The 21685-nt window shown below is 38.1% G+C and overlaps 1 protein-coding gene across 1 annotated transcript in view; it reads right to left on the bottom strand.

Moving 5' to 3' along the window:
* The window catches only part of LOC146703150 (protocadherin-15-like), a 230776-nt gene that overhangs the window by 61742 nt on the left and 147349 nt on the right, over window positions 1-21685 (bottom strand). The window contains exons 24-26 of the mRNA XM_085466271.1: window positions 18767-18883; window positions 16725-16865; window positions 15097-15209 (exon numbers count right to left, since the gene is read on the bottom strand). Of these exons, the coding sequence (XP_085322397.1) occupies window positions 15097-15209; window positions 16725-16865; window positions 18767-18883 (371 nt within the window). The remainder of the gene's footprint in view (window positions 1-15096; window positions 15210-16724; window positions 16866-18766; window positions 18884-21685) is intronic.

Raw genomic sequence — 21685 nt, 5'->3', positions numbered from 1 at the left:
CCAAAGTGCACCAAAAAATATTGATGTACTGTTGATACAAGGGAGAATAGATCCATGCTTTCATGTTGTTTATACCAGATCCTGACCCTACCATCTGAATTTTGCAGCAGAAATTGAGACTCATGAGACCAGGCAGCATTTTTTCCAATCTTGTGTTGTCCAATTTAGGTGAGTGAGTTTACTGCATTCAAATGGCCTGCACAGTCACCAGATCTCAATCCAAAAGAGCAACCTTTGGGATGCGGTGGAATGGGAGATTTGCTATCTGGATCTGCAACAATTGTGCGATGCTATCATGTCAATACGGACCAAAATCTATAAGAAATGTGTTAAGTGTGTGATATGAAGAACTAAAGTAGTTATGAAGGCAAAGGGGGGTCCAACCTGGCATCTCTAAGGTGTATATCTTTATAAAGTGTCACGTGAGTGTCGAATGCATTGGTAGCACATAGTCAGTATAGAGCAGCAAATGTCCGATACACTGTGCACTTCAAAAGGAGAAACCAACAAATGTTGTAGAAGGATTTGGATAATAGTGGTTTGGGTAATACTTGACGCAGTCTCACAATGTTTCTTTTCCTCCTTGTGCTGATGTTAACACTGGCCCAGAACTACATTTCAGTAACCACAAATATCAAGATCTTTTCAAAATGCAACGTGGAACTTGAAAGAGGCCGGCCTTTCAGGGAATGGCAGACATGCAGTCCAACATTGTCGGCAACAGATTTTCTGTTTAAAGAAACTGTCCAAAATTGGGTTTTTTTACAGTGAACCCAATTTAACGTTTTCCTTTGATCTGTTGGTCTGGTAATCTGGGTGTCAAAGGCAAGAGAAATTGCCTGCACAAGTGAGAGAAGTGAAATAACCTGGACCCTTTAGAATGACATCAGCCTATTCAAACCTATTCTGACTGTGGCTGCCATCCTTTTCATGAGTTTCATGTGAACCTCTGGTTGGTTTAAGGTCACAGGAAACTGCAGAATTCACAAAGTCATGCCACAATCTCCATTTTAAAAACTTGAAATATTCATATTAGCCTTGCCTTGTAATACTTCGGATACTTCAGGCTCATTTTAGCCCTTAGGTAAACTAAGCAAATTTAGGATTTGGTATGCGTTGTTTGTTTTTTAATAACACTGATGTTTTTATGAGCTGAAACTACGAATTTGCTGCAATATATTAAGCATAAAATCTGAAAGATTACACATGAAAACCATATGTCTTCATATCAACAATATGTGGGTACAGATGTCTACCTGACTGAGTACTGACTGATCTTTAAAGCTAGTAGAATATTTTGATTGGCTGTCTGCCTGCCTATCAATTAGATCGGATATCTCATTGTCCATCTGCATTACATTGTTTCTCTGTTTGAATCTTTACCTGCTTGTATACTTCAGTCTGCTTCAGTCTGTCAGCTCATCTGGCACTTTAAAGACTTTTCCGCCTGTATGTTGATCTGTCTGCACGCATGTGCGTCTGCCTTTCTGCCTGTCAACTTCAGTGTGTTTTTGAAACAATGGATTCTGGCAGCATTGTCACTTGTTTTCTCCTTTTTTTCTAACCTCCTCAAACTTTTATGGTTGTATTTCCCCTGTTCTCCCACTCCTCACATTTTCCCCCCTTCACTTTCCATCTCCTACTTTTTCTTTCCATCTGAAACTCACACTCCACCATCTCCCAAACTGCTTCAATGCCACTATCCTCTCCCGACATTATTGTCTGTCCTTCTTATTTCTGTCTCAGTCTTCTTCCTCACCACTATCTCTCTTGCTGTCTCCCAACTGCAAGCAGCAAATAACACCACCGATGCCGTTTTCCATTTGTTGTCTGAGTCGTAAAAGTGCCAAGAGCACAGCATGTGTCTGTGTGCAACAGTAAAACAAGGTAACCTTGAAATGAATGGTTTAGGAAGCTTTGTAGAGCAACATATTAGATGTGCTTTAATGTACATTTTTATACCAGAGAGTACTATGATTTTCGAACAACACTCACACACTGTTTTAACAAGGTTGTATCTTAAAAATGATATTGTTAAGGTGTCACATTTTTGGCTGACTATATTGGCAACACAACCAACACAAGCATTTGCTGATGAAACTGGAAAAGTTTCCATTTAAAAGCTGCAAATGATGAAGCACTAATGCTGTGCTTAAAAGTCTTTTTTACTAAAGCTACAGGTGCTGTACTGCAGATGACTCTAAACTAAACAGGTGGTTGGTGTGTGAGTTTTAGCCATTGTAATTCACAGTGTTACACTTTTGTCCCTTTTGTTTTGGAAGAGTTTAGGTTTAAAAAGTGCGTCATTGGTCCATTTTCTGCCCAGAGGATTGTGATTGTTCAACTACTACTTCATGCCTGATTTTTTGGTACTTTTATTTTCCCTTTCATTTGTGCCCTCTGCTTTGGTGCATTGCTGGATGGGGAAAAGATATATACTGTACATTTTGTTTGCTTTGTGCTTGTCAAAGCAATTTTGAGTCACCGGGATACTGAAATATTAAACCTTGCCTGACCACGAACAGTTTCTATCCCTCAAACTCTACTGTGCATTGGAAATCAATAAAAGAAAACCAAAAATGACTTTTAACACCAAGTGAAACAAAGCAAATTTTGTTTTTTTCACTGACAAGTTTTTCTATTACGATCACTGACGTTTTAATGAAATCATTAGCATGTTGTTCTTGTTAAAGAATAAAAGCAATTAAAATGGCACATAAGTAAACACTGTGTATGGAGGTCACAAAGTCTCATTATCCTGTCAACACGAGTGTTAATTGTTAACTGTTATTTGGTAGATATGTTTCCTTGAAGGGCATCCTAGGTGGTCAGGCAGTGTCATTTTTGAATAGTTACTTTCCACCAGTACAGTCTAACGACTTTATTGCTCGTACTTTCTCTTCCTTTTCTGACTAGGTTTGTGATAATTCTGTGATAGCCGGAGATTTTAACGGTTATTTTTCTACAACTAAGGACAGATCCCCTCCCAAACAAATTCAAATGTCTACAAGGGCCAAAGCACTTTTAGATACTTGTAACAAACTTGATTTGGTTGATACCTGGCGGACTCTTCACCCTAACGATAAAGAATTTACTTTTTTTTCTGGTGTTCATAGAACAAGTAGTAGAATCGATTTCGTTTTCACCCCCAAACGATCACTGGGAAACATTTTGAGATGTACAATAGGTGATATTATTATATCTGATCATGCGCCGGTTTTTGTTCAGCTAAGTGATCTAAATCCTGTCCCTCGGTCTCATAACTGGAGATTTAACAATTTTTTGATTCACGACCCAAAATTTAAAGGATAATGCAACCCCTGAAGTTTCTCCAGGCCTGCTTTGGGACACCCTGAAGGCTTACACCCGTGGGCTGATTATATCATATTCAGCAGGCCTGAAGCGGAAAAATCAGATGGAGCGACGAAAATTAGAACTGGAATTGCATGAACTGCAAGCTAAACATAATGATTCACCTTCAAAGCAATTAAGGAATGAAATTCAGGTGGTTAAAACAGCTTTGGAGGCACTACTGACAAGAAAGGCTGAGAAATCTCTTTTCTTCATGAGGCAGAAGTTATAAGAGTTTGCTAATAAACCTAACCGCTATCTGGCCAATCTTCTTCATAATAAGGGTGCTGGTTGTAATATCCCATGAGTTAGAGACTCATCTGGTTTATCTAAATATGACAATTTAATTATTAATGATACTTTTAAAGCTTTTTATAAGCAGTTATATACCTCCCAGTTTAAATCCACCACTTCTTCTTAGGACTAAACTTACCTAAAGTTACTGAAATCCAAAGGGATGATTTATGTAAACCTATAAAGCAAAGCGAAATTTTGAAAGTTATTCAGATGCTTCCAAATAACAAAGCTCCGGTTCCGGACGGGTTCTCGGGGGAATTTTTTAAGAAATTCAGTAAGATTCTAACTTCCCCAATGGAGGCTAATATTTCTCTAATTTTGAAGAAGGGGAAACCTCCTGAAGAATGCGCTTCCTATAGGCCTATATCTGTTTTAAATCTTGATTTGAAGATACTTGCCAAGGTCCTAGCTATACGTCTTGAGCCAATACTACCTTCGATCGTTAAGAATGATCAAACTGGTTTTATACGGGGCGGTATTCCGCACATAGCGTGAGGCGTCTGCTTAACATTATTCAGCACTCATCTTTGTTTAACCCCGAGGCTCTTTCTTCTTTTCACACTTGAAGAATTTGGTTTAGGTGACAACTTTGTTAAATGGATCCAGATCCTTTATACTTCCCCTCTTTCGGCAGTAATTACCAATGGTCATAGCCCTTTGTTATTCGCCCTAGCTATGGAACCCCTTGCCACAGCCATTAGGAAGGATGCTGCTATTGAAGGACTCTGTTTGAACAGTTCTCAACATAAGATTTCACTTTATGCAGATGACGTTTTAATTTTCCTAAATTCTCCTGCTCACTCAATTCCTAGATTAGTTTTGTTAATTTCCCAATACGGCTCCTTCTCAGGCTACAAGATCAATTTTTCTAAAAGTGAGGCTATGCCCCTCTCTGTTATAAATGAGGTTGATCCAAACATTTCTCAGCCTTTTCGTTGGTCTCCATGAAATGTATAGTCTGAACTACACCCCTTTAATTCAGACCATCAATCGCGATTTGGATAGATGGTGCAGCCTCCCTCTGCCTCTTTTAGGTCGTATTCATTTGGTCAAGATGAATATCCTCCCTCGTCTCTTGTATTTATTCCAGATGTTACCGCTTGCTCTGTCCAAAAAAGTTTTGTCAAAATTAAATGGTTCAATTATCTCCTTTATATGGCGTAAGAAAAGACCTAGATTGAGATACAGTTTTCTGTGTTTGCCTGTTCAGAAAGGCGGTCTTGTCGCTCCCTCCTTCCCACAATCCCTCTTGGCCGTTGCGGAACCTGCTATATATTTCCTCAGGTAAAGCCACAGTTCTAACACAAGATAATATGGTGTTAAAGAATATGCTCACTATTTGGCGCAAAGTCAGGCGCCTGGAAGGATATTATAATTGTTTCCTATTCATGAAAACCCTGACTTCTTACCTGGTCTTCAGGCTGGTTTTGGAGACTGGTCTCAAAAAGGGATTAATACAGTGGGTGATCTTGTTCATGAGAACTCTCTTCTTACTTTTAATCAACTGAAAAGCAAGTTTGGTCTGACCAATAAGGATTTTTTGAAGTACTTTCAGGTAAAGCACTATATTACTTCTAAATTGAAGGATTTTAATGGAGGGTTTGGTCTTTCTCCTATAGAATCACTCATGGTAAAAACTACCCAACTAAAATGTATCACTAAAAAGATTTATAACATTCTGTCTGATCTTAGAATGGATAACTCTAACAAAATCAAGGGCCAATGGGAATCAGATGTAGGCGCCATAGATGCTGAAGCTTGGGATGAGTTGTGTTGTCTTACTTTTAAAGCCTTGGCATCTAATTCTATTTGGGAAAGACAGTTTAAACTTATAAATAGGCTTTATATTACACCTGAGAAGAGGCACATAATGTTTGCAACTTTGCCTAATCTCTGCAACAAATGTCAGTCTGCTGTTGGTTCCTTTTTTCATTGGCTGCCCTGTTATTCTACAGTTTTGGAGATCACTAATAGATACGCTATGTATTATATTTAATTGCCGACTGCATCTGGGTCCAAGGACTTGCTTGTTAGGACTAAATGATGAGCTACCTGCCGGCTTTCGCACCAAAGATCTCCTTCACATACTGCTACACTACGCTCGAAAGTGCATTATGGTACTGTGGATTTCTGATAAGTCAACTGATCTGTCAACCAGTGGCTACAGTCTGTGATATGTATTGTGCCAATGGAAGCCTTCTCTACGGCACTTACGGACAAACCTTTCCTTTTCTATCGCACATGGGACCCTTTATTGGCCCTTCTGGACACTCCTTCTGCTCATAGGTTGAAATCGGGCTTACAGGATGTAGCCTGGCAACAAAGGGACAATTGTTAACCTTTTTCATTGTCTATTACTATTGCTGTTGGGTTATTCTTTCTACCTCCCAGGTCCTGCTATACATGTAGATGCATCTTTGTCCTGTATATGTATATGCTGGTGACTGCTGTTTTCCTGCTTTGCAAGTAAAAGTTCAATAAAAAAAAAAAGAGAGAGACTTTTTATTTGATTACATTTTATATGATGGTTATGCAGAAAAAGTAGAATTGGGCTGAAAGATCTATTGCTTTATGACCTATTCATGTTGTGTATCTCATGTTTTTAAAGAGTAACTAAGTAACTAATTACTTGTGAAAATAAGTGATCAGTAAAGTAACGGGATTACTTTTTTGGAGAAGTAACCAGTAATTAGTTACTCATTACTTTTTTTAAGTAACTTGACCAACACTGTCCAGATGAACAGAATCAACTTTTTGGGAAGGTTCCAAGTAAAGCTTCAACATGCAACAAGAAGAAATGGGAGTGAGACGAAACATTTTCATGAGCGTGCAGTTTATTGAAAACAACGCTTAAACTGAAACAGGCTACACATCCATTTCTTCTTGTTGCATGTTGAAGCTCTACTTGGAACCTTGTTAAGATCCAACCACGCAAAATATGATTTTTTCCCATTTTTCAAGTGGTCTTAAACTTTTGATTGGGACCGTATATGTATATTTTAGCTTAATTTTTTACAAAACACTTTAAGATGTTTTTAAGGGAGTAAAATTGGATGAGGGAGAAATGAACATTATGTAGGAGTAGGTAAGGATTTTCATTTTTTGGTGTTAACAGATAAAAACCTTTACCTCTGGTCAGGGACAAGGACTGGACTGAACACAAGGAAGGTTAAAAACAACAACAAAAAAAACAGCGAATGTCCAAAGAAAAAAATTGGAAAAACATTAGGAAAGCCTGAAGAACTGTTGCTCAAGAAAACTTTGCAGGAAAGTCTGGCTCCATGGAATCAAAAGATAGAAAGAAATGTGAGGTGGCTCAAAGCTTTCGCACACTACTTTATAGTATTAGACTGTGTTTGCTTTGTTTATTGTAAAATCTGAGTTACAATTTCATCATTGTTCGTCCGCCGTTGCACAACCCTGTAAACAATAAAACATTTAGCACGACCGACGATGTTTGTAAACCTAATGATTTCTAAGGCTTAACTATTGCACACCCCAGTGCTTAATTTGTCATGCAGAAGAGCTGTTTGAAATGGTCAAAGAGAAAAAGCTGTATAAATATTTAAACTCGAGTCCAAAGGAGAATACCTATTTTGAGCATTGCATTCGACAATGAATCATGAAGCAACTTGCAAAACCACAAATGCCGTCCTGAAAATTTTAACTTGTATGAAAGATACAGAAATAGAGTTTGATTAATTTCCATTCAGATTGTCAGCTCTACAAAGAAAAGCATAAAAAAACTCGACTGTCTGTATTCTGCAGCTGCATCTATTATGTGAAGAGGGACCGAGGAGGAGCAGAAAAAAGAATCTCTTCTTCTGACCGCAAGATTAAAGCTTTAGTCATGATGCTGTAACACTCGATCAATTTACCGAAGGTTGCTGAACTCTATGGCGTCTGCAAGAACTTCAACAAGACAGCTCTTTGATTCTTGAACACACAGCGTCCTATGCATCTGTTTTGACAAGCTGACAAAAACAGCCTGACTGAGTTGCTTGCCATTGTCTAGTGTCTCATCTCCATCACTGTAAAGACGTTCACTGAAGAAAGTGAAACATCCGTGTCATTTAGTTGAATTGAATTGATCGGGATTTCTGGTTTGAAACTGTTTATTTCACTATACCTCAAATTAAAAGTAAACATTTAATGCACTGCAAAAACTTTTCTGGAGACAAACTGTTCAAAAACTGGAGACACAACCAAAGAAAATGTCTGAGTCTGTAGTCTCAGTGTCAAGCTCTAAGCACTGGATCAGCCAAAGAGACGTGTGAGCATAGATAGCTTATACAGGATGTATTCGGATACACTTCAGGGAAGTATAAAGAATTTATATTAAACTATACTGGAAAGGAAGAGACTTTAATTTGAGAAAAAATCTGTCATATTCATTTTATTTAAGTAGCTGTGTTTGCATAGTGTTAGAAATGCTGTTAATGTTAATGGCTGTTACATTACCAATCCAACACGTTCTCATTCCCAAATATTTTACGCTAGGTGACAAATTGTCAACCTATTATGCTTCCCTAAATGACGAGATTGGAAAAAAACCGAGGGAACATGAGAACCGTTAGGAATCAATCTACGCGTTTGTTCATTTTACTTAAATCGCTTTGGAAAACACTATTTAACGTCATTAAAGTGGTGGTTAAGGTTAGGGACAAAGTTAGGGTTAGGGCTGGAATACATGGCTGGAACGTGTATTACTGCGGGACCATCAATCTACTGGATTTCACCCATTAACCCGGCGCATAGCATAAGAACGCGGAAGGTCACCTTTGGCGTTCCTCAGGAACGTGACAAATCGTCGGAATGTTACGCCTCGGGAGTGAGAACGGGCTGACCAATCTCATGGTTTAAAGGTGAGATGTTCATTTCATGGGTTTGGTGAGTGTGGGTTGGGAAGTGGGTTTTTTTTCCTTTCTCTTTAGCAACTGTTCAGTGCTTTATTTTGTCGTTTTTATTGTATTTTTTGTGCATAAAAGGGAGCCTTTGTTTGAATAAATTCAGTCCTTCAAAAGAGAATTTATCTTTATTTCCAGCAAGTTCGTTGTGACAAAATCTTGATTTTACCTTAAAAAAATCATCTTTTTGCAAAACCAAAGCTTTTGTTTGTGAATTTTAAGGAAAAAAATAGATTTTTATGAAGTGTTATTAAGTATGTTTGAATCAGACAATAAGAAACCAATTTTCCATTATGTGCAAGTAGAAATTGTATTTTATTACACTGACTAAAGTAGAAGTTGAAAGAACTTCCTTGTAAAAAAAATGTGAGTGCTTCAATTAACTATTAAAAGAACAAATTAACTTGGAACTCACTCAAACTATCAGGTTTTACCAAAGTGAAAAAAAGATTTAAGGCAGAGGTCCCCAATCCCAGTCCACGAGGGCTGGTGTCCCTGCAGGTTTTAGATCTCACCCTGGGTCAACACACCTAAATCACATGATTAGTTCATTACCAGACCTCTGGAGAACTTCAAGACATGTTGAGAAGGTAATTTATCCATTTAAATCAACTGTGGTGGATCAAGGACACACCTAAAACCTGCCCTCGTGGACTGGGATCGGGGACCCCTGATTTAAGGTCTTTAGAATAAATTATCTTTTGAGTTTGTTTCAATCTACATTTATGATTCTGGAAAGATAAATATTTTTGACTTATTTTAAATACAAATTTACACTTTCAGTCAAATTTGAATAGTCTGAGTAAAACTAACACATTTAGCTGTAATAAATTAGAGTCATTTTTTAAGTCGGTTCAAAGTACATTTTTTCCGTATAAGATAAAGCAACATGCAGCCATTTTGATCAATTTTTTAAAAATTAAAAACTAAGCTTTGATGTTTAGAGGCATTTAAGCTCTCAGATGTGTCTCCCTACTTTCTAATTGGATTCGTTAGCAAGCGAGCTATGAGGCATTTAGATGGCATGGAGGTGGGGGTGGGGGGGCTGAACCTACAGATGCACAATTGCGTGCATGGACACACACATGACTGCACACACATATACAAGCAGATGAGTGGAGGGCTTTTAATAATCTTTGAAAAGATAATATTTTCTTTCTGTTCACGTAGCCTCATGCTGATAATTGCCACTGGGTGCTGATAACTATTCATGTGTACATGATACCGACTGCATACTAATTCTGCAGGTGCAAGGTTGGCACTACGTCCAGAAAAAGAGGGGAAGGGGAGAATTTCTCCTCGCAATTCTACACTCAGTGGCTACAACGATTTAACAAACTTCCTCTTTGGCTCATTAAAGGTTTTATTAGATGAAGGAGGAAGAATCAGCAGACAGTGCCAAAGCTTTACTTGTTTTTGGTCTTAATATACTGCGAGCAAGTGTGGATCTGCAGCTGTATTTTTAATACACCCCTTCAGAGAAACCTTGTGTCATCCAGAAAAACAATGAAGACATTGTTTTCATTTTTTTTCATAATTCACTTTTTCAAAATACAGTGAAAATTCAACTCTAGTTTCTGATGTTATTAAATAAGAAGACATCATTTCAATGAAAACTACATATCTTTGGTTAGCTATGCTGAAAAACTGCATTATGTGTAAGCATTTTGAACTCTTCTGAATATTTGTTTTGAACAGTTCCAAATGAGAAGCCCAGCGTTATTTATGGTTCTAGCTTATTGAGAGTATAAAAGGTTTAAGTTCTGACCTTTTCAGTACACATATACATATACATACTCCTGGGGGTGAAACTGTGGGCTACAAGTCCCGTATTGCTCACCCAGTATGGATTTAACCAACCTACATGGCCCTTGAAGCAGTTTGCTGAGAACTGAACTGAGACATATATTACCGAGGCTTTTACAGCTGCATTTTTACCATACATTTTTTGCACATATGTGACCCAGCACAGGAACAGCTGGGCAAAGACACAGAAAGACAAACAAATCTCAATTGTGCACATAAACAAGCAAGTAATGACAGAATCAAGAACAAGAGGACACTCCACTATTTCCTGTGTTTGTTGTCTTAACTTCGTTGTCTGCAAATACAGCCCCAACTCCAAAGGAAATTTGTCAGGCTGTGTGAAATCAATTAAAGTGGCACACCTCTTCAAACAACATCTCAAAAATGTAATTTATGGAATATTTTCTGGTGCATAAACACACTATTTTGCACCAGATCTTTGTCCAGCAAATCACTTGGCTATGATGTGAAAACTGCTCGGCAAAGCTACATTGTTGGTAACAGCAATGCCCCCCCCCCTTTAACCCATCTGGAGCGCAGAATGGACAAACTTTGAACAAATTGCGCAAATTGCGTTGACAGAGACATTTCATGGATTTTGAGTCATTCTGCGCTCCAGATGGGTTAATTGCGTAAAAGATTTTAATCACGTTAATGCGTTACCGTTGACAGCCCTGATAGAAAATAAACAAAGATAGACAAGTTACATATCAATATGGAACTTTTACATTTTAGGAAGCAAGTACACCATAAATAACAGTTTTGGACTTTAACATTGTTTTCGGATGTTGTGTCACATAAACCGATGCCATTAAACTGATTCTTTTATATTTTTTGTCTTGTATTTATTAAGCCTAAACAGGACTGCACACCAAAAACAGGAAATTCACTGAAAGCTCCTTAATGCATGTTCAGTGCACTGATACTACAAGTCAAATTTTATGATCCCCTACAGTATAAGAATGTAAATTGATGCACAGGGTTTTCTACAAGTCTCAAATGAAAGACAACTGGACCAAATCAAACAAATACTCCATGTTGGGGGGAAAAGAGGAAATTTCAACAAGTCACTTTTAACAGCGCTACTCTCTTTTTCATTACAGGAATCAATATTTGTGTGGATGCTTTAAGCAAAGTTTTTACAATTTCTGCAACTTTTCAGCTTTTTCAGCTAGTTTTTCCATACAGCTTCAGCTTTAAGCATCCACACTGCATTTTCGCAGGAAATGCAAATTTTTCTAGTACTAATTCAGACTCGGCCATGGCTGGAAGCCGGTCTGCTGAAACCATGCGAAATCATTAAGCTGCATTAGCTAGCTCTCAAAATCACACTGGTACAATGGTAAGCTTTTATTCTATAAAGCTGGGATAATTAATTCAAAGCTGGTACAGTGTACACTGTGTGAATACGACAAGGAATTGCAACAACACACACGCACGCACACACACAATGCTGTCTTTTACACACAAACACATTGAAATACTGTACATAGTAAACATGCACAGACACATTCAAAGACAGACGCGCAAGAAGGGACTTTAATGTGCACGAACAACAATGTGTGGATGCATGCAAATACTGTGAACTGTGTGATGATTAACAAATACAGAAAAATACTAAAAAGTGCACGCTCACACAGACACGTGCACGCTCTTTTAGCTGGAAGCTATGTTACATATTCATAAATGCAGTATTATATGACATCTCTCTCTCTTGCCTCCAACCCTTTCCCCTAAAAATAGACAAGAGCTTTACTCTGCGTGAAAGACAAACCTTGACGTCTTGAAATGTGATCTGTACAAGTAAGACGTGTGTTGGATTTGACACGTTAATGTTGCAATTACAATGTTCTGAAACATTTAGCCGCAAACTCGCGGTAGCCGGTGTTTGAATAAAGAGAGATAAGGGCTTTGAAGTGAGTTTTAATGTCAATATAGATATACTTTTACAAAATCAGTATCAAAGGTTTGATTTTTTTTTTCAAGTGCTGAATATTGAGGTGTCAGAGACAGCTGGTATTGTCAGCCACTTGAAAAGTGAGTTGTATCGCTGCAACTGCCTACACATATTCTGCATAGAAAAATATGGATCGCTTTGAGATATGATGAAGGCAGACGAAGAAACTAAAATGAAAAGAAAATCTGCAAGAGTGAATAAAAGAATAATACGAAGTATTACTCTCCTTCGCACTGCCAAGCGTTAACAGAAAGTCCAGCGACGTGAAAATATTTGAAACACTTAGAAAAATATGATGTTTAAAAGCATCTTCTCCTGCAATTTTCACTTTTCCAGTCTGATGTCTTCGATATTGTGTCTGACAGCCAGCATAACAAAGGAGCAAATGGAAAGAGAGCAATTCATTCATTCTAACATCAATGAGGGGACATAGAACGGGGCTGATAAAAACCAGGATAACGGAGAACAATTTTTATGAGGAATAGTTAGAAAGAATGACAGATCAAAATAGAGGGAAAAAAAGGATAATAGGTAGACATTATGGGACAATACCACAGCCAATTGCGGAAAAGAAAACCTGAGGTGACACCATGACCTCACAAAACGAGCACCGACTGAAAGAGTTGTGGTGACAACTTGAGAATGAGTGTGTATTTGTGTCTGCTGATGAGGTAAGGGCATTGATCGGCCGGGTTCTCTTGGGTTTCGCTTGACAGAGTGAATGAAAAATTGCTGTCTTAAAAAATATATTTACTCTTTGCTTCTTTTAAATCTCCTGTGCAGAGACATTTAAACTCACACTTTATTAGGTAGAACTTGCAGGTACAGGGGTTGGACCTCTGACTACCTTAATTCCTTGTGGCATACGTTCAACAAAGTTGGAAACATTCCTCAGAGATTTTGGTCCATGCTGAACTGACATCAACACGCAGTCTGTGGATATTCATCATGTGAATGTCCACCTGCTCCACCGCATCCCAAAGGTGCTCTACTCCTGCTCTACACAGGATTGACATCTGGTGACTGTGGAGGTCATTTAAATGCAATGAACTTGCATTTGATTGGCTGAGTAAATAGTTGTGTTAATGAGCAGTTAAACAGGTGCACTTAATAAAGTGGCCAGTTAGAGTATGTAGCTCTATAATCAAAGGAGATGGATTACACACTTTATTGAGACAAAATTACATACTGTTGCTTTATGACTTGAATATGAGTCAATATTTTGACACAATGTAATTTAAAAACGGTGTAAGGTTGATTCTTTTACAGACTCTTGTGGATGAGTTTTGTCCTTTAGCTGATGACAAAATTACTGTTATCAAACACATAACACTGCTCCTCAAAGATGAAACAGGCATGCTCTGTGGTAGTTAATTATAGTGTGTGGCTTAGTGTTGTTGCAAAACAGGTGAGTGTAAGCAGCTTTTGCAGAATTCATAGAAATACAAGTGCGGAAAGCTCACCTTTATATGTTGATGCCGATATGCATATTTGTTTTGGCAAGATAAATTTTGCCAAATTTGTTCAAGTTATTGTGAAGAATTTCAGCACAGTGAAGCACATCACTTCACTTCTAATCAAAACTGAATTATAGCAGCAAACATCAATCATGCTGTTCAGATTTAGCACCTTCTGTGTTATTATGTGGCAGAACATCTGAGTTGAGAAAACAGTCACCAGAAAAGCTTCCTGATGCTCTACAATATTATTTTTCAGGAATATATCATTCATGGATGGATGGATGGATGGATAGAGGTCCATGCTGAAATGTGGCTGAACCTTACTAAGCACTTTGGATTTTAATCTGTCAGGGAAAATTAATTCAGTTCTCCACCTTATAGTTTTTCTTTCCTATATTCTAATCACCCGTTAAATCAATTCACTTCATTAATTTGCCAAACAAGAAACAAATTGTTCATCTTACTTGGGAGGCACAACAGAGTGCCATCCAGCATTTCTTATGTTTTTATCCAGCTAACTGTGAGAAACTGAGATGTGTGCCTGCCTCTTGCTCCACAGGAATACAACCTTTGCAATAATTCTCTTCCTGGAGGGAGGGAGTATGTAATTGGTTCTGTTTGTTTGTCTATCTGTCTGTTTTTGTTAGTAGTCTAGCGTCCGCAGTATTCAAGATATCATTTTCAAATTTTGTGTGATGGTAGATGTGGTGGAGGTGTGGCTCAGCTGCAGAGGAGGGGTGGTGCAGTGAGCTCAATGCTAGACTTTGGGGAATATGAATACCTAAAGGTTGGCTAAGCAGCTGATTTTGAACCTTCATTGTTAGCACTCAAGGTCAAAGCTGAGTTAAAAAAAAATACATGCAGCCATATTGAGTAAATATATTGCGATTATTGCTTTGCAACAATTCCACTAATAAAAAACAACACTAGTACTTACTTGGGTCGGCTCTGCTTGACTCGACTCGTTTTACATTAGGTGATAGTACCTGGTACCAGATACTTTTTTCTACTCGTCTGGGATTCCCAGTGATGCGATCCGAAAATGTGACGAGAACAGACGTCATGACTCATGTGATCAGCTCTCATGAAAATCAAAACAAAAATGTTTTTTTTGAAACCTGGCAACAAGGGAAATGGCTGCACAAAAGCAACATTGCGGTCCTCAAGTCTGACAAAAGCTATACTAATCCATTGTTTTGGTATTGGTGTCACATACTAGTGACGCCATTTACCAGCCTGATGTCATCATACTGTATTGTAAGAAAAAAAGGCTGACGTTTAATTTAAACAATGGTAATGTGTATGTATGTGCACATACCTGTATTCTTCACGGGTGAAGACAGGGATAACAGAGGGCTGAAGGACTGTGATCTCTACCAGAGTTGTATTCTTCATTACAGGCTCACCATGATCGTATGCCACCACCACCAGCTGTCAAACAAATATAGACAAAGCCAGAACATCACCACGCCATTGATACCCACGCCCCTGCGAGATGGCTGTCTGATGCCGCCGCCGCTCTCATTTACGCTCGCTAAATGGGATGTAGCCAATGCGTGACAGCCCCGCAATAAACCAGAATAAATTGTACTTTTCTCTTCCTGCACATGATTCAGATGGGATTTGAAGAACAGAGAGGGTGTGTGTCCCACTGGTGTGCTTGACTTTTCCTGCCTCGGCTTTTATTCTTCATTTAATTGGGGGGCTAACTGCTGTTAACCAGGCCCAAAGGATTCCTAATGAGGGCCAACCTTAAATATCAACACACTGAAATATTGTGTTTCCTTCATCTCCTTTAGTCAGGTGAACGCTACAGCTCATGCATCCTGTTTTATATTCATACAGTAACTAGTGTTTTAAATAGGAAACAGCTACACGCATAAATAACTCTTTAGCAGTTGGGAACTTGCGACATGTGATAGTTAAGTGGCTTGCTGATTCTCATCACAACTATTTTTTCCTTCCGACTGAGGATTTCAATTGGTTTCTTTGCACAATTGCTTACGCACGCTGAATTGCCCACCAAATTCATTTTTTTTAATGCTGTGGTGTCTTTAGGCGAGCGAGTTGGGTAGTAATTAGCTGCACATCATTTAAACCGTCTTTACTGTGTCTTTACTGTGTACGAGAACATTAGACAAGGTTTATCTCAGTCATAAGCCAAATCTTGTACTCAGTTTTGGACTAGTTCATTTTGTTTGAGTTATTGGAGCAAACAAGGTAGAATTAGTCCCTTGAGTGATATCTTCAGAGGATGCTGAATCCTTGTTGTGTTAATTAAAGCCCAATGAAAAGATGAAATTAGCAAGGCCCATTGAGGAATACAGCTGGGAGAAGGTAGATTTGAAACTAATAAGCTGCTGCAATATATTTTGTAGAGTGGATAGGGAATTGTTCAGAGTTCCCTGTTCATAAGAATTACATGTAAGCAAATCAAATCTGGAATTAGTAATCTAATCATTCTGACTTATTTTGTATGATGTCGTTCCACGCCCCCACCTACTGAATACCAGAATCCAGACGATAAAGCCAAAAGAAGGTCACCAGGATAAATGTTATCTAAATAACAACCGCTGTTATGTAAGATGATGCAATTAAACACTCACTACGCAATGGCTACATTTAATGAAATATAGGCATTATTGAATAAGACCGAGTGGGCCGTGACTTCACAAATGTAAAACCTGGTTTCAGGGTTTTAACAAAAAATACTGCAAAAGACTTGTAATGATGGGTTTGATGTAGCAGCAGTTCAGTACAGTTACATCCATAATTTGAAGATGAAGATGCAATATTTGTAGTTTTGCCTCTATACACCACAGTCGATTTTAAATAAAACAATGAAGATGACTCAAGTGCAAAGTTGAGTCATCTTCATTGTGTTTTACCAAAAAAAAAAAAAGAAAGAAAAATTGATTTTTAAAAAAGACGTCTGTGCACACTTACGCTGAACTTCATGTTCGGCTCCTCGTTCAGGTTCACTCTAGTAACCACACGTCCGGTCTGTTCTTCTACGCCAAATATACTGGCTGAGTATGGATACGCCTCCTGGTCCACCTTATAACGTACTAAACCTGCTGGAGTACCCTATGATGACAACAGAATAATATCCATTTTAAACATTAAAATAAAAAATAAAAAACTTGAAGTTGATTAAACAAAAAACTATAGGATGAAATGCCTCATGCATGGTTTCTGGAAAACCATTTCTTTCTTTCTAATATCTTCTGAACTGTAATTAAATAGTGTGGTGATGGCTATGTAATGAGTTTTGCAGTATTTAATATCTAAAGCAATTAGCAGGGATCCAAATGTTAAGTCTCTATATAGAAATAATTGTGAGCGTTATAAGACATATCATTACTTTAAATAAATGCGGTTCAAATGGTCGTGAATTAACCTCTTAACTGTTGCTGATAATGAGCAGCCATAAGTTACTATGACTGATTTGACACAAAATGTCAGGAAATACATACATTTACATTGTAATATCCACATATTTTAAGAAAATACTCCGTATTCTTTAATGAGCTGTGCCATTCTGAGGAGGAAAAATAAACACACCAACAAATTAGACCTCTGCGTTTAAAGCTTTCCTTGAACTTTAAAAATACGCGCTGACAATGTGATAAAACTGGTGCTTTTGCTAGTTTATTTTCAGAAAGGAACAACATTTACAGCAACAAAAGTTGGTCCTTTGGCTAAAAGTCATACAGTATATCTGCCCTCTGTTTATTCTCAGGGGACGAAAGGTTCTTGCTACATGTCTTGCTTGTCATACACACTTTATTCACTTTATCTCCCTTAAGGCTGTAAATCCACCAGCGAAAAAACAACAATGACAAGTCCGCTAAGGTCATATTTTCACACTGAAACGCTGAAAGAGTAAGGGCAACGGGGGAAGTTAAAGAGAAACTCCAGACAGACAAAATAGATATTTTTAATTATGTAAACAGCCATTTTTCAATCCAGCCATCAAACGGTCTAATCTGAGTTCACTTTTGCAGAAGCACTGCTGTTGCGAGCAGTATTTCAGCAACTGTCTACATTGATGTAACACTTTCTTGCACAACAGCTCAGAGTGAGTCAGCAAAACCCGATGCTGATAAATTCTTGAAAGTATTTGTACTTTCGAGGGATACTTTAGATCTGGAGGGTATAAATGGAAATTACACAGAGATATATGAATATTATAGGCTCCAGCGCTCAAACAAGGTGCTATTTAGTACCTTTGTTGAGCACCGGGGAGGTCCTTTATAGCATGTAGCCTGGACTTTATAATGTTGTTTTTGACCCAAGAGAATTTCTCATGCTTAAATCTAAAGTATGAAGCAATTCAGCTGACACAGGAAGCAGCATGCGAAACAGTGAAAGGAAAGCGGTGCTTTAAAGAGGCTTATGTGAGAACATTGCTGGTGTAGAAGATCCTGCATGAAGAAGGAGGAAGGAAAAATAAGCTCATGGCATCTTGAGCAGTAATGCAAAATAAAAGCACTCCCAGTGCTTTTTCATAAACACCTGTTTTGTGAATTAAACGCATCAGCTGGTTTATTTTTCTTTCTAATATTTTTAAAAAAGTGATTTTCCCAGTGTCGCTGCATGATTCAATGAAGCCTCGTGAGGTATTCTCACATACTGCCGATTATGAGAATTCTGTATGAGCATGTTATCACCTTATTAACCTACAGTTACATAAATCAGACTCACATAAAACAGCTAAACCTCGTTTTACAACAACCAGAATAAAGCAGTCTACACAACAAGGATGCTCAGCATTAAATGTTCTCTTGAGATTTCACCTTGTGACACACTGAGGTATAAAAAAAAATAAATACTCCACTAGAGAAAGAAGTGAAAATGTGTTAAAAACACACCTACACACACACTGACTGAAGACAAGCACCATTATCTTGCATCATTCCAGTACACAATTTGAGGAGCAGGCTGTGAAACAGTTTGATTGAATAGCTGCATCTGATAATGCTCACCGCAGGGTCAGAGTCATTGGCCATCACTGTGGTTACGATGGTTCCCTTGACAGCATTAGGGGCAACCATGCCTCGGTACACTGACTGGCTGAATACTGGAGAAAAGTCATTCATGTCCTGGAGAGAGATTTAACACAAACACAGAGATGGTACGGCATTAGCATTTTTAAAATACACTGCACCAAAATGCTTTTTGTTTCCTTGAAGTTCCTGAAATGTTGACAATTTTAATAACAGCAAATTACTGTAGCAGTTTTGTCATAGGAATATATATATATGAACAGTAGTGCATATAATCTATTGCTTATGCTGAGTTTATTTTATTTCTTTGGCTTGGATTCTAATTTATCTCTGAATAGAACAAATGCTGTAGTGAGTAGAATAAATGGGGTGTTCATGAAAACCTGTGGGGCTTTAATCACAGCAGGCGTCAGCAGTACTGGAAAACATCAGCAAGGGTGAAAGTGAGGACACCACAAAACAATTGTGCTTTTAATTTTCCATTGGCTGGTTAAATGATGGATTTTTAAAAAATTCTTTCACAGTTGTCAAACTCAAAAAAACTAAACAAAACAAAAACACACTATGTAAACTAAATGTTGTATAAAGCACAGAAACTGTCCACTTATTTCTCCGTCATTTTAAAGTTTCTGATAACAGAACCTAAAGTCCATAGATTGCATAGATTCATATGCTAATCTCTGGTATAGTCATTGAGTGTCAGAGACAACAGGATCCATCCTGTGTCTAGCAGCACTACAGGAAAGAAAAACAAAGCAGGAAGACAATGTGCTGTTTTGGCTGTGTAAAATGAAGATGCTGTGATGCTTTGATGCATTTCCTTGATTATAAATATTGGCATATACTACTCTAATAGTAGCCATGCTCTGAACAGAAGTTCAAGGTCAAGCAATCAAATAGACTAGCATGTAGACGTTTAAGATGAATTTGAATGTAGTGGATGTACATCTGTTGTTGTGTATAGTCATCTATACTGTGAACTATGTATGAAAGACAAGGTTTTACCACATACTGTATATAAGAGACTGACATAGTCAAGGCTAAAGGCAGGAAGTCAGTGCTGTTGAAGACCAAATGTACAGTTTTGCTCTTTGACACTTTGCTCAAATTCCTGAAATTTCATAGTAGATGTAACATTGGGTGAAATGATTGTACACTATACATCAGCAACGACAAGAACTGGGTGCTCAAGTTTGAACTTATTTTTGGATTTTCTCTAATTCACACAGGGTCAAAAGTATACATATAGGCTTGCACATGCCTACTAATGTTTGGTTAAATGTCCCTACCAACCTTTTGGCATGACTCTGTCTAAATACTTGATCACTCTTCATGTTATAATTCATTCAAATTGGTTGGTTTCCTGGCACAGATATGGCTTTTAAGAACAGTCCACAAATTTTCAAGAGGGTTGAGGTTGGAGCTTTGTGTCCAGTTACATGTTCGCCTACTTTATCCAAAACCAGTTCTGAAGTGTGTTTGGGATCACTGTCCTGCTGGAACACCCAAATGTCCAAGTTTTCATCTGTTTTGTAATCCGGTCATTAAGTCTGACGTCACTAGCCGTGTCTGGGCCTAAACTCCGCTGCTTCGGTCCATATATCAAACGATCACTATGGCATTACTGAGAGTTGAAAAACTGTCTAAAGTCTTTCATCTTTAATAAAATGATCAGCGTTCTGCTCTACCAGGTATAACAATTGAGTTTAACATCCAGGCATCCATGAAAACGGAATTTATGACATTTAACGGAGTTAGAAGTTAGCAGGGAGTTAGCTCGCTAGCTTCTATCTAAATACAATATAGCATGTCCTGACTGCGGGGTTTTGGAAACAAATTAAAACGTACAGCTCTGTTATCACTTCCAACATAAATAAGGACAGAAAACTAAACAGCAGTGACGTTTGTAGGGTTACTGAAGTTGGGCTAGCTGGTATATAATGATGTGTTACGTGACCGCTAGCGACACAGCTATGTTAGCATAATATAAACAAGCTAACTTTTTTTCCACTCAATAAAAGTTAATGTGAGTGTTCTTGGTGGTCAGGAACAAATGTAATCACATGGCAGGATGCTGTAAAAGGACCAAACTTCAGCCAGGAGAACAACTGAGATAATCCATCCACAATACGAGGTTAGTCATTCATATACTGCTCCATGGGCTGGGCTGTAGTTACATCCTAAGGTTTTAAAAACTGAGCTTAAATAAATGATTAGCGGTAATAAAAGACGAGGGAGGTCAACAGTGATCACTGACTGTTTTAGGATCTTTTTGAGATTAAATAGAAGAAAATACAAAACATTAAACATGTTAACACAAAAGCCATATTAGACGCAGACTACTTTAGGCCCGGAAGTAGGATTCGTCACGTCATCACTTAACGACTGGATAGGGACTTCTTTCTAATTCATCACTTTGTTTGTCCATGGTGATCTAAAACTGGTTTCACTGTGGACGATCACACTGGTGCTTCCAGCAGTTTCCAGATCACTGTAGGCTTGAGCATTATATACCTCTGCATAGAGTAGTATGCAATCATGATCACTAGCAAGAGGTTAATAGGCCTGGACCTTGTCTAATCAAAGGTTATTGTAAAACCTTCAGCACACTTATGCATATTTCCTCACCGATTCATTCAAATAATTCAATTCAGGTGTTCCACTCACTTCCATGGCCAAAGGTGTATAAAATCAAGAAATCACACCGTAGAAAATCACACTTCTCCATCTGGCAAACTGACAAATGTGCCTGGGTTCAGTGGTTGCCAGGAGAGCGGTACTTGTCTTACTGCACTGTGCCAAGTGTAAAGTTTGGTGGAGGGGGCATTATGGTGTTGGTTTGTTTTTCAGGAGTTAAGCTCGGGCCCTTAGTTCCAGTCAAATTAACTCTCAATGCTT

The sequence above is a fragment of the Copadichromis virginalis genome, linkage group LG8 (genome assembly GCF_057382275.1).
Source record: "Copadichromis virginalis isolate Kocher_CV1m ecotype Utaka linkage group LG8, C_Virginalis_male_GT1.1, whole genome shotgun sequence".
NCBI lineage: Eukaryota > Metazoa > Chordata > Actinopteri > Cichliformes > Cichlidae > Copadichromis > Copadichromis virginalis.
The sequence above is the reverse complement of the archived record's forward strand: the minus strand, read 5'-3'. Positions and strand labels throughout refer to the sequence as shown.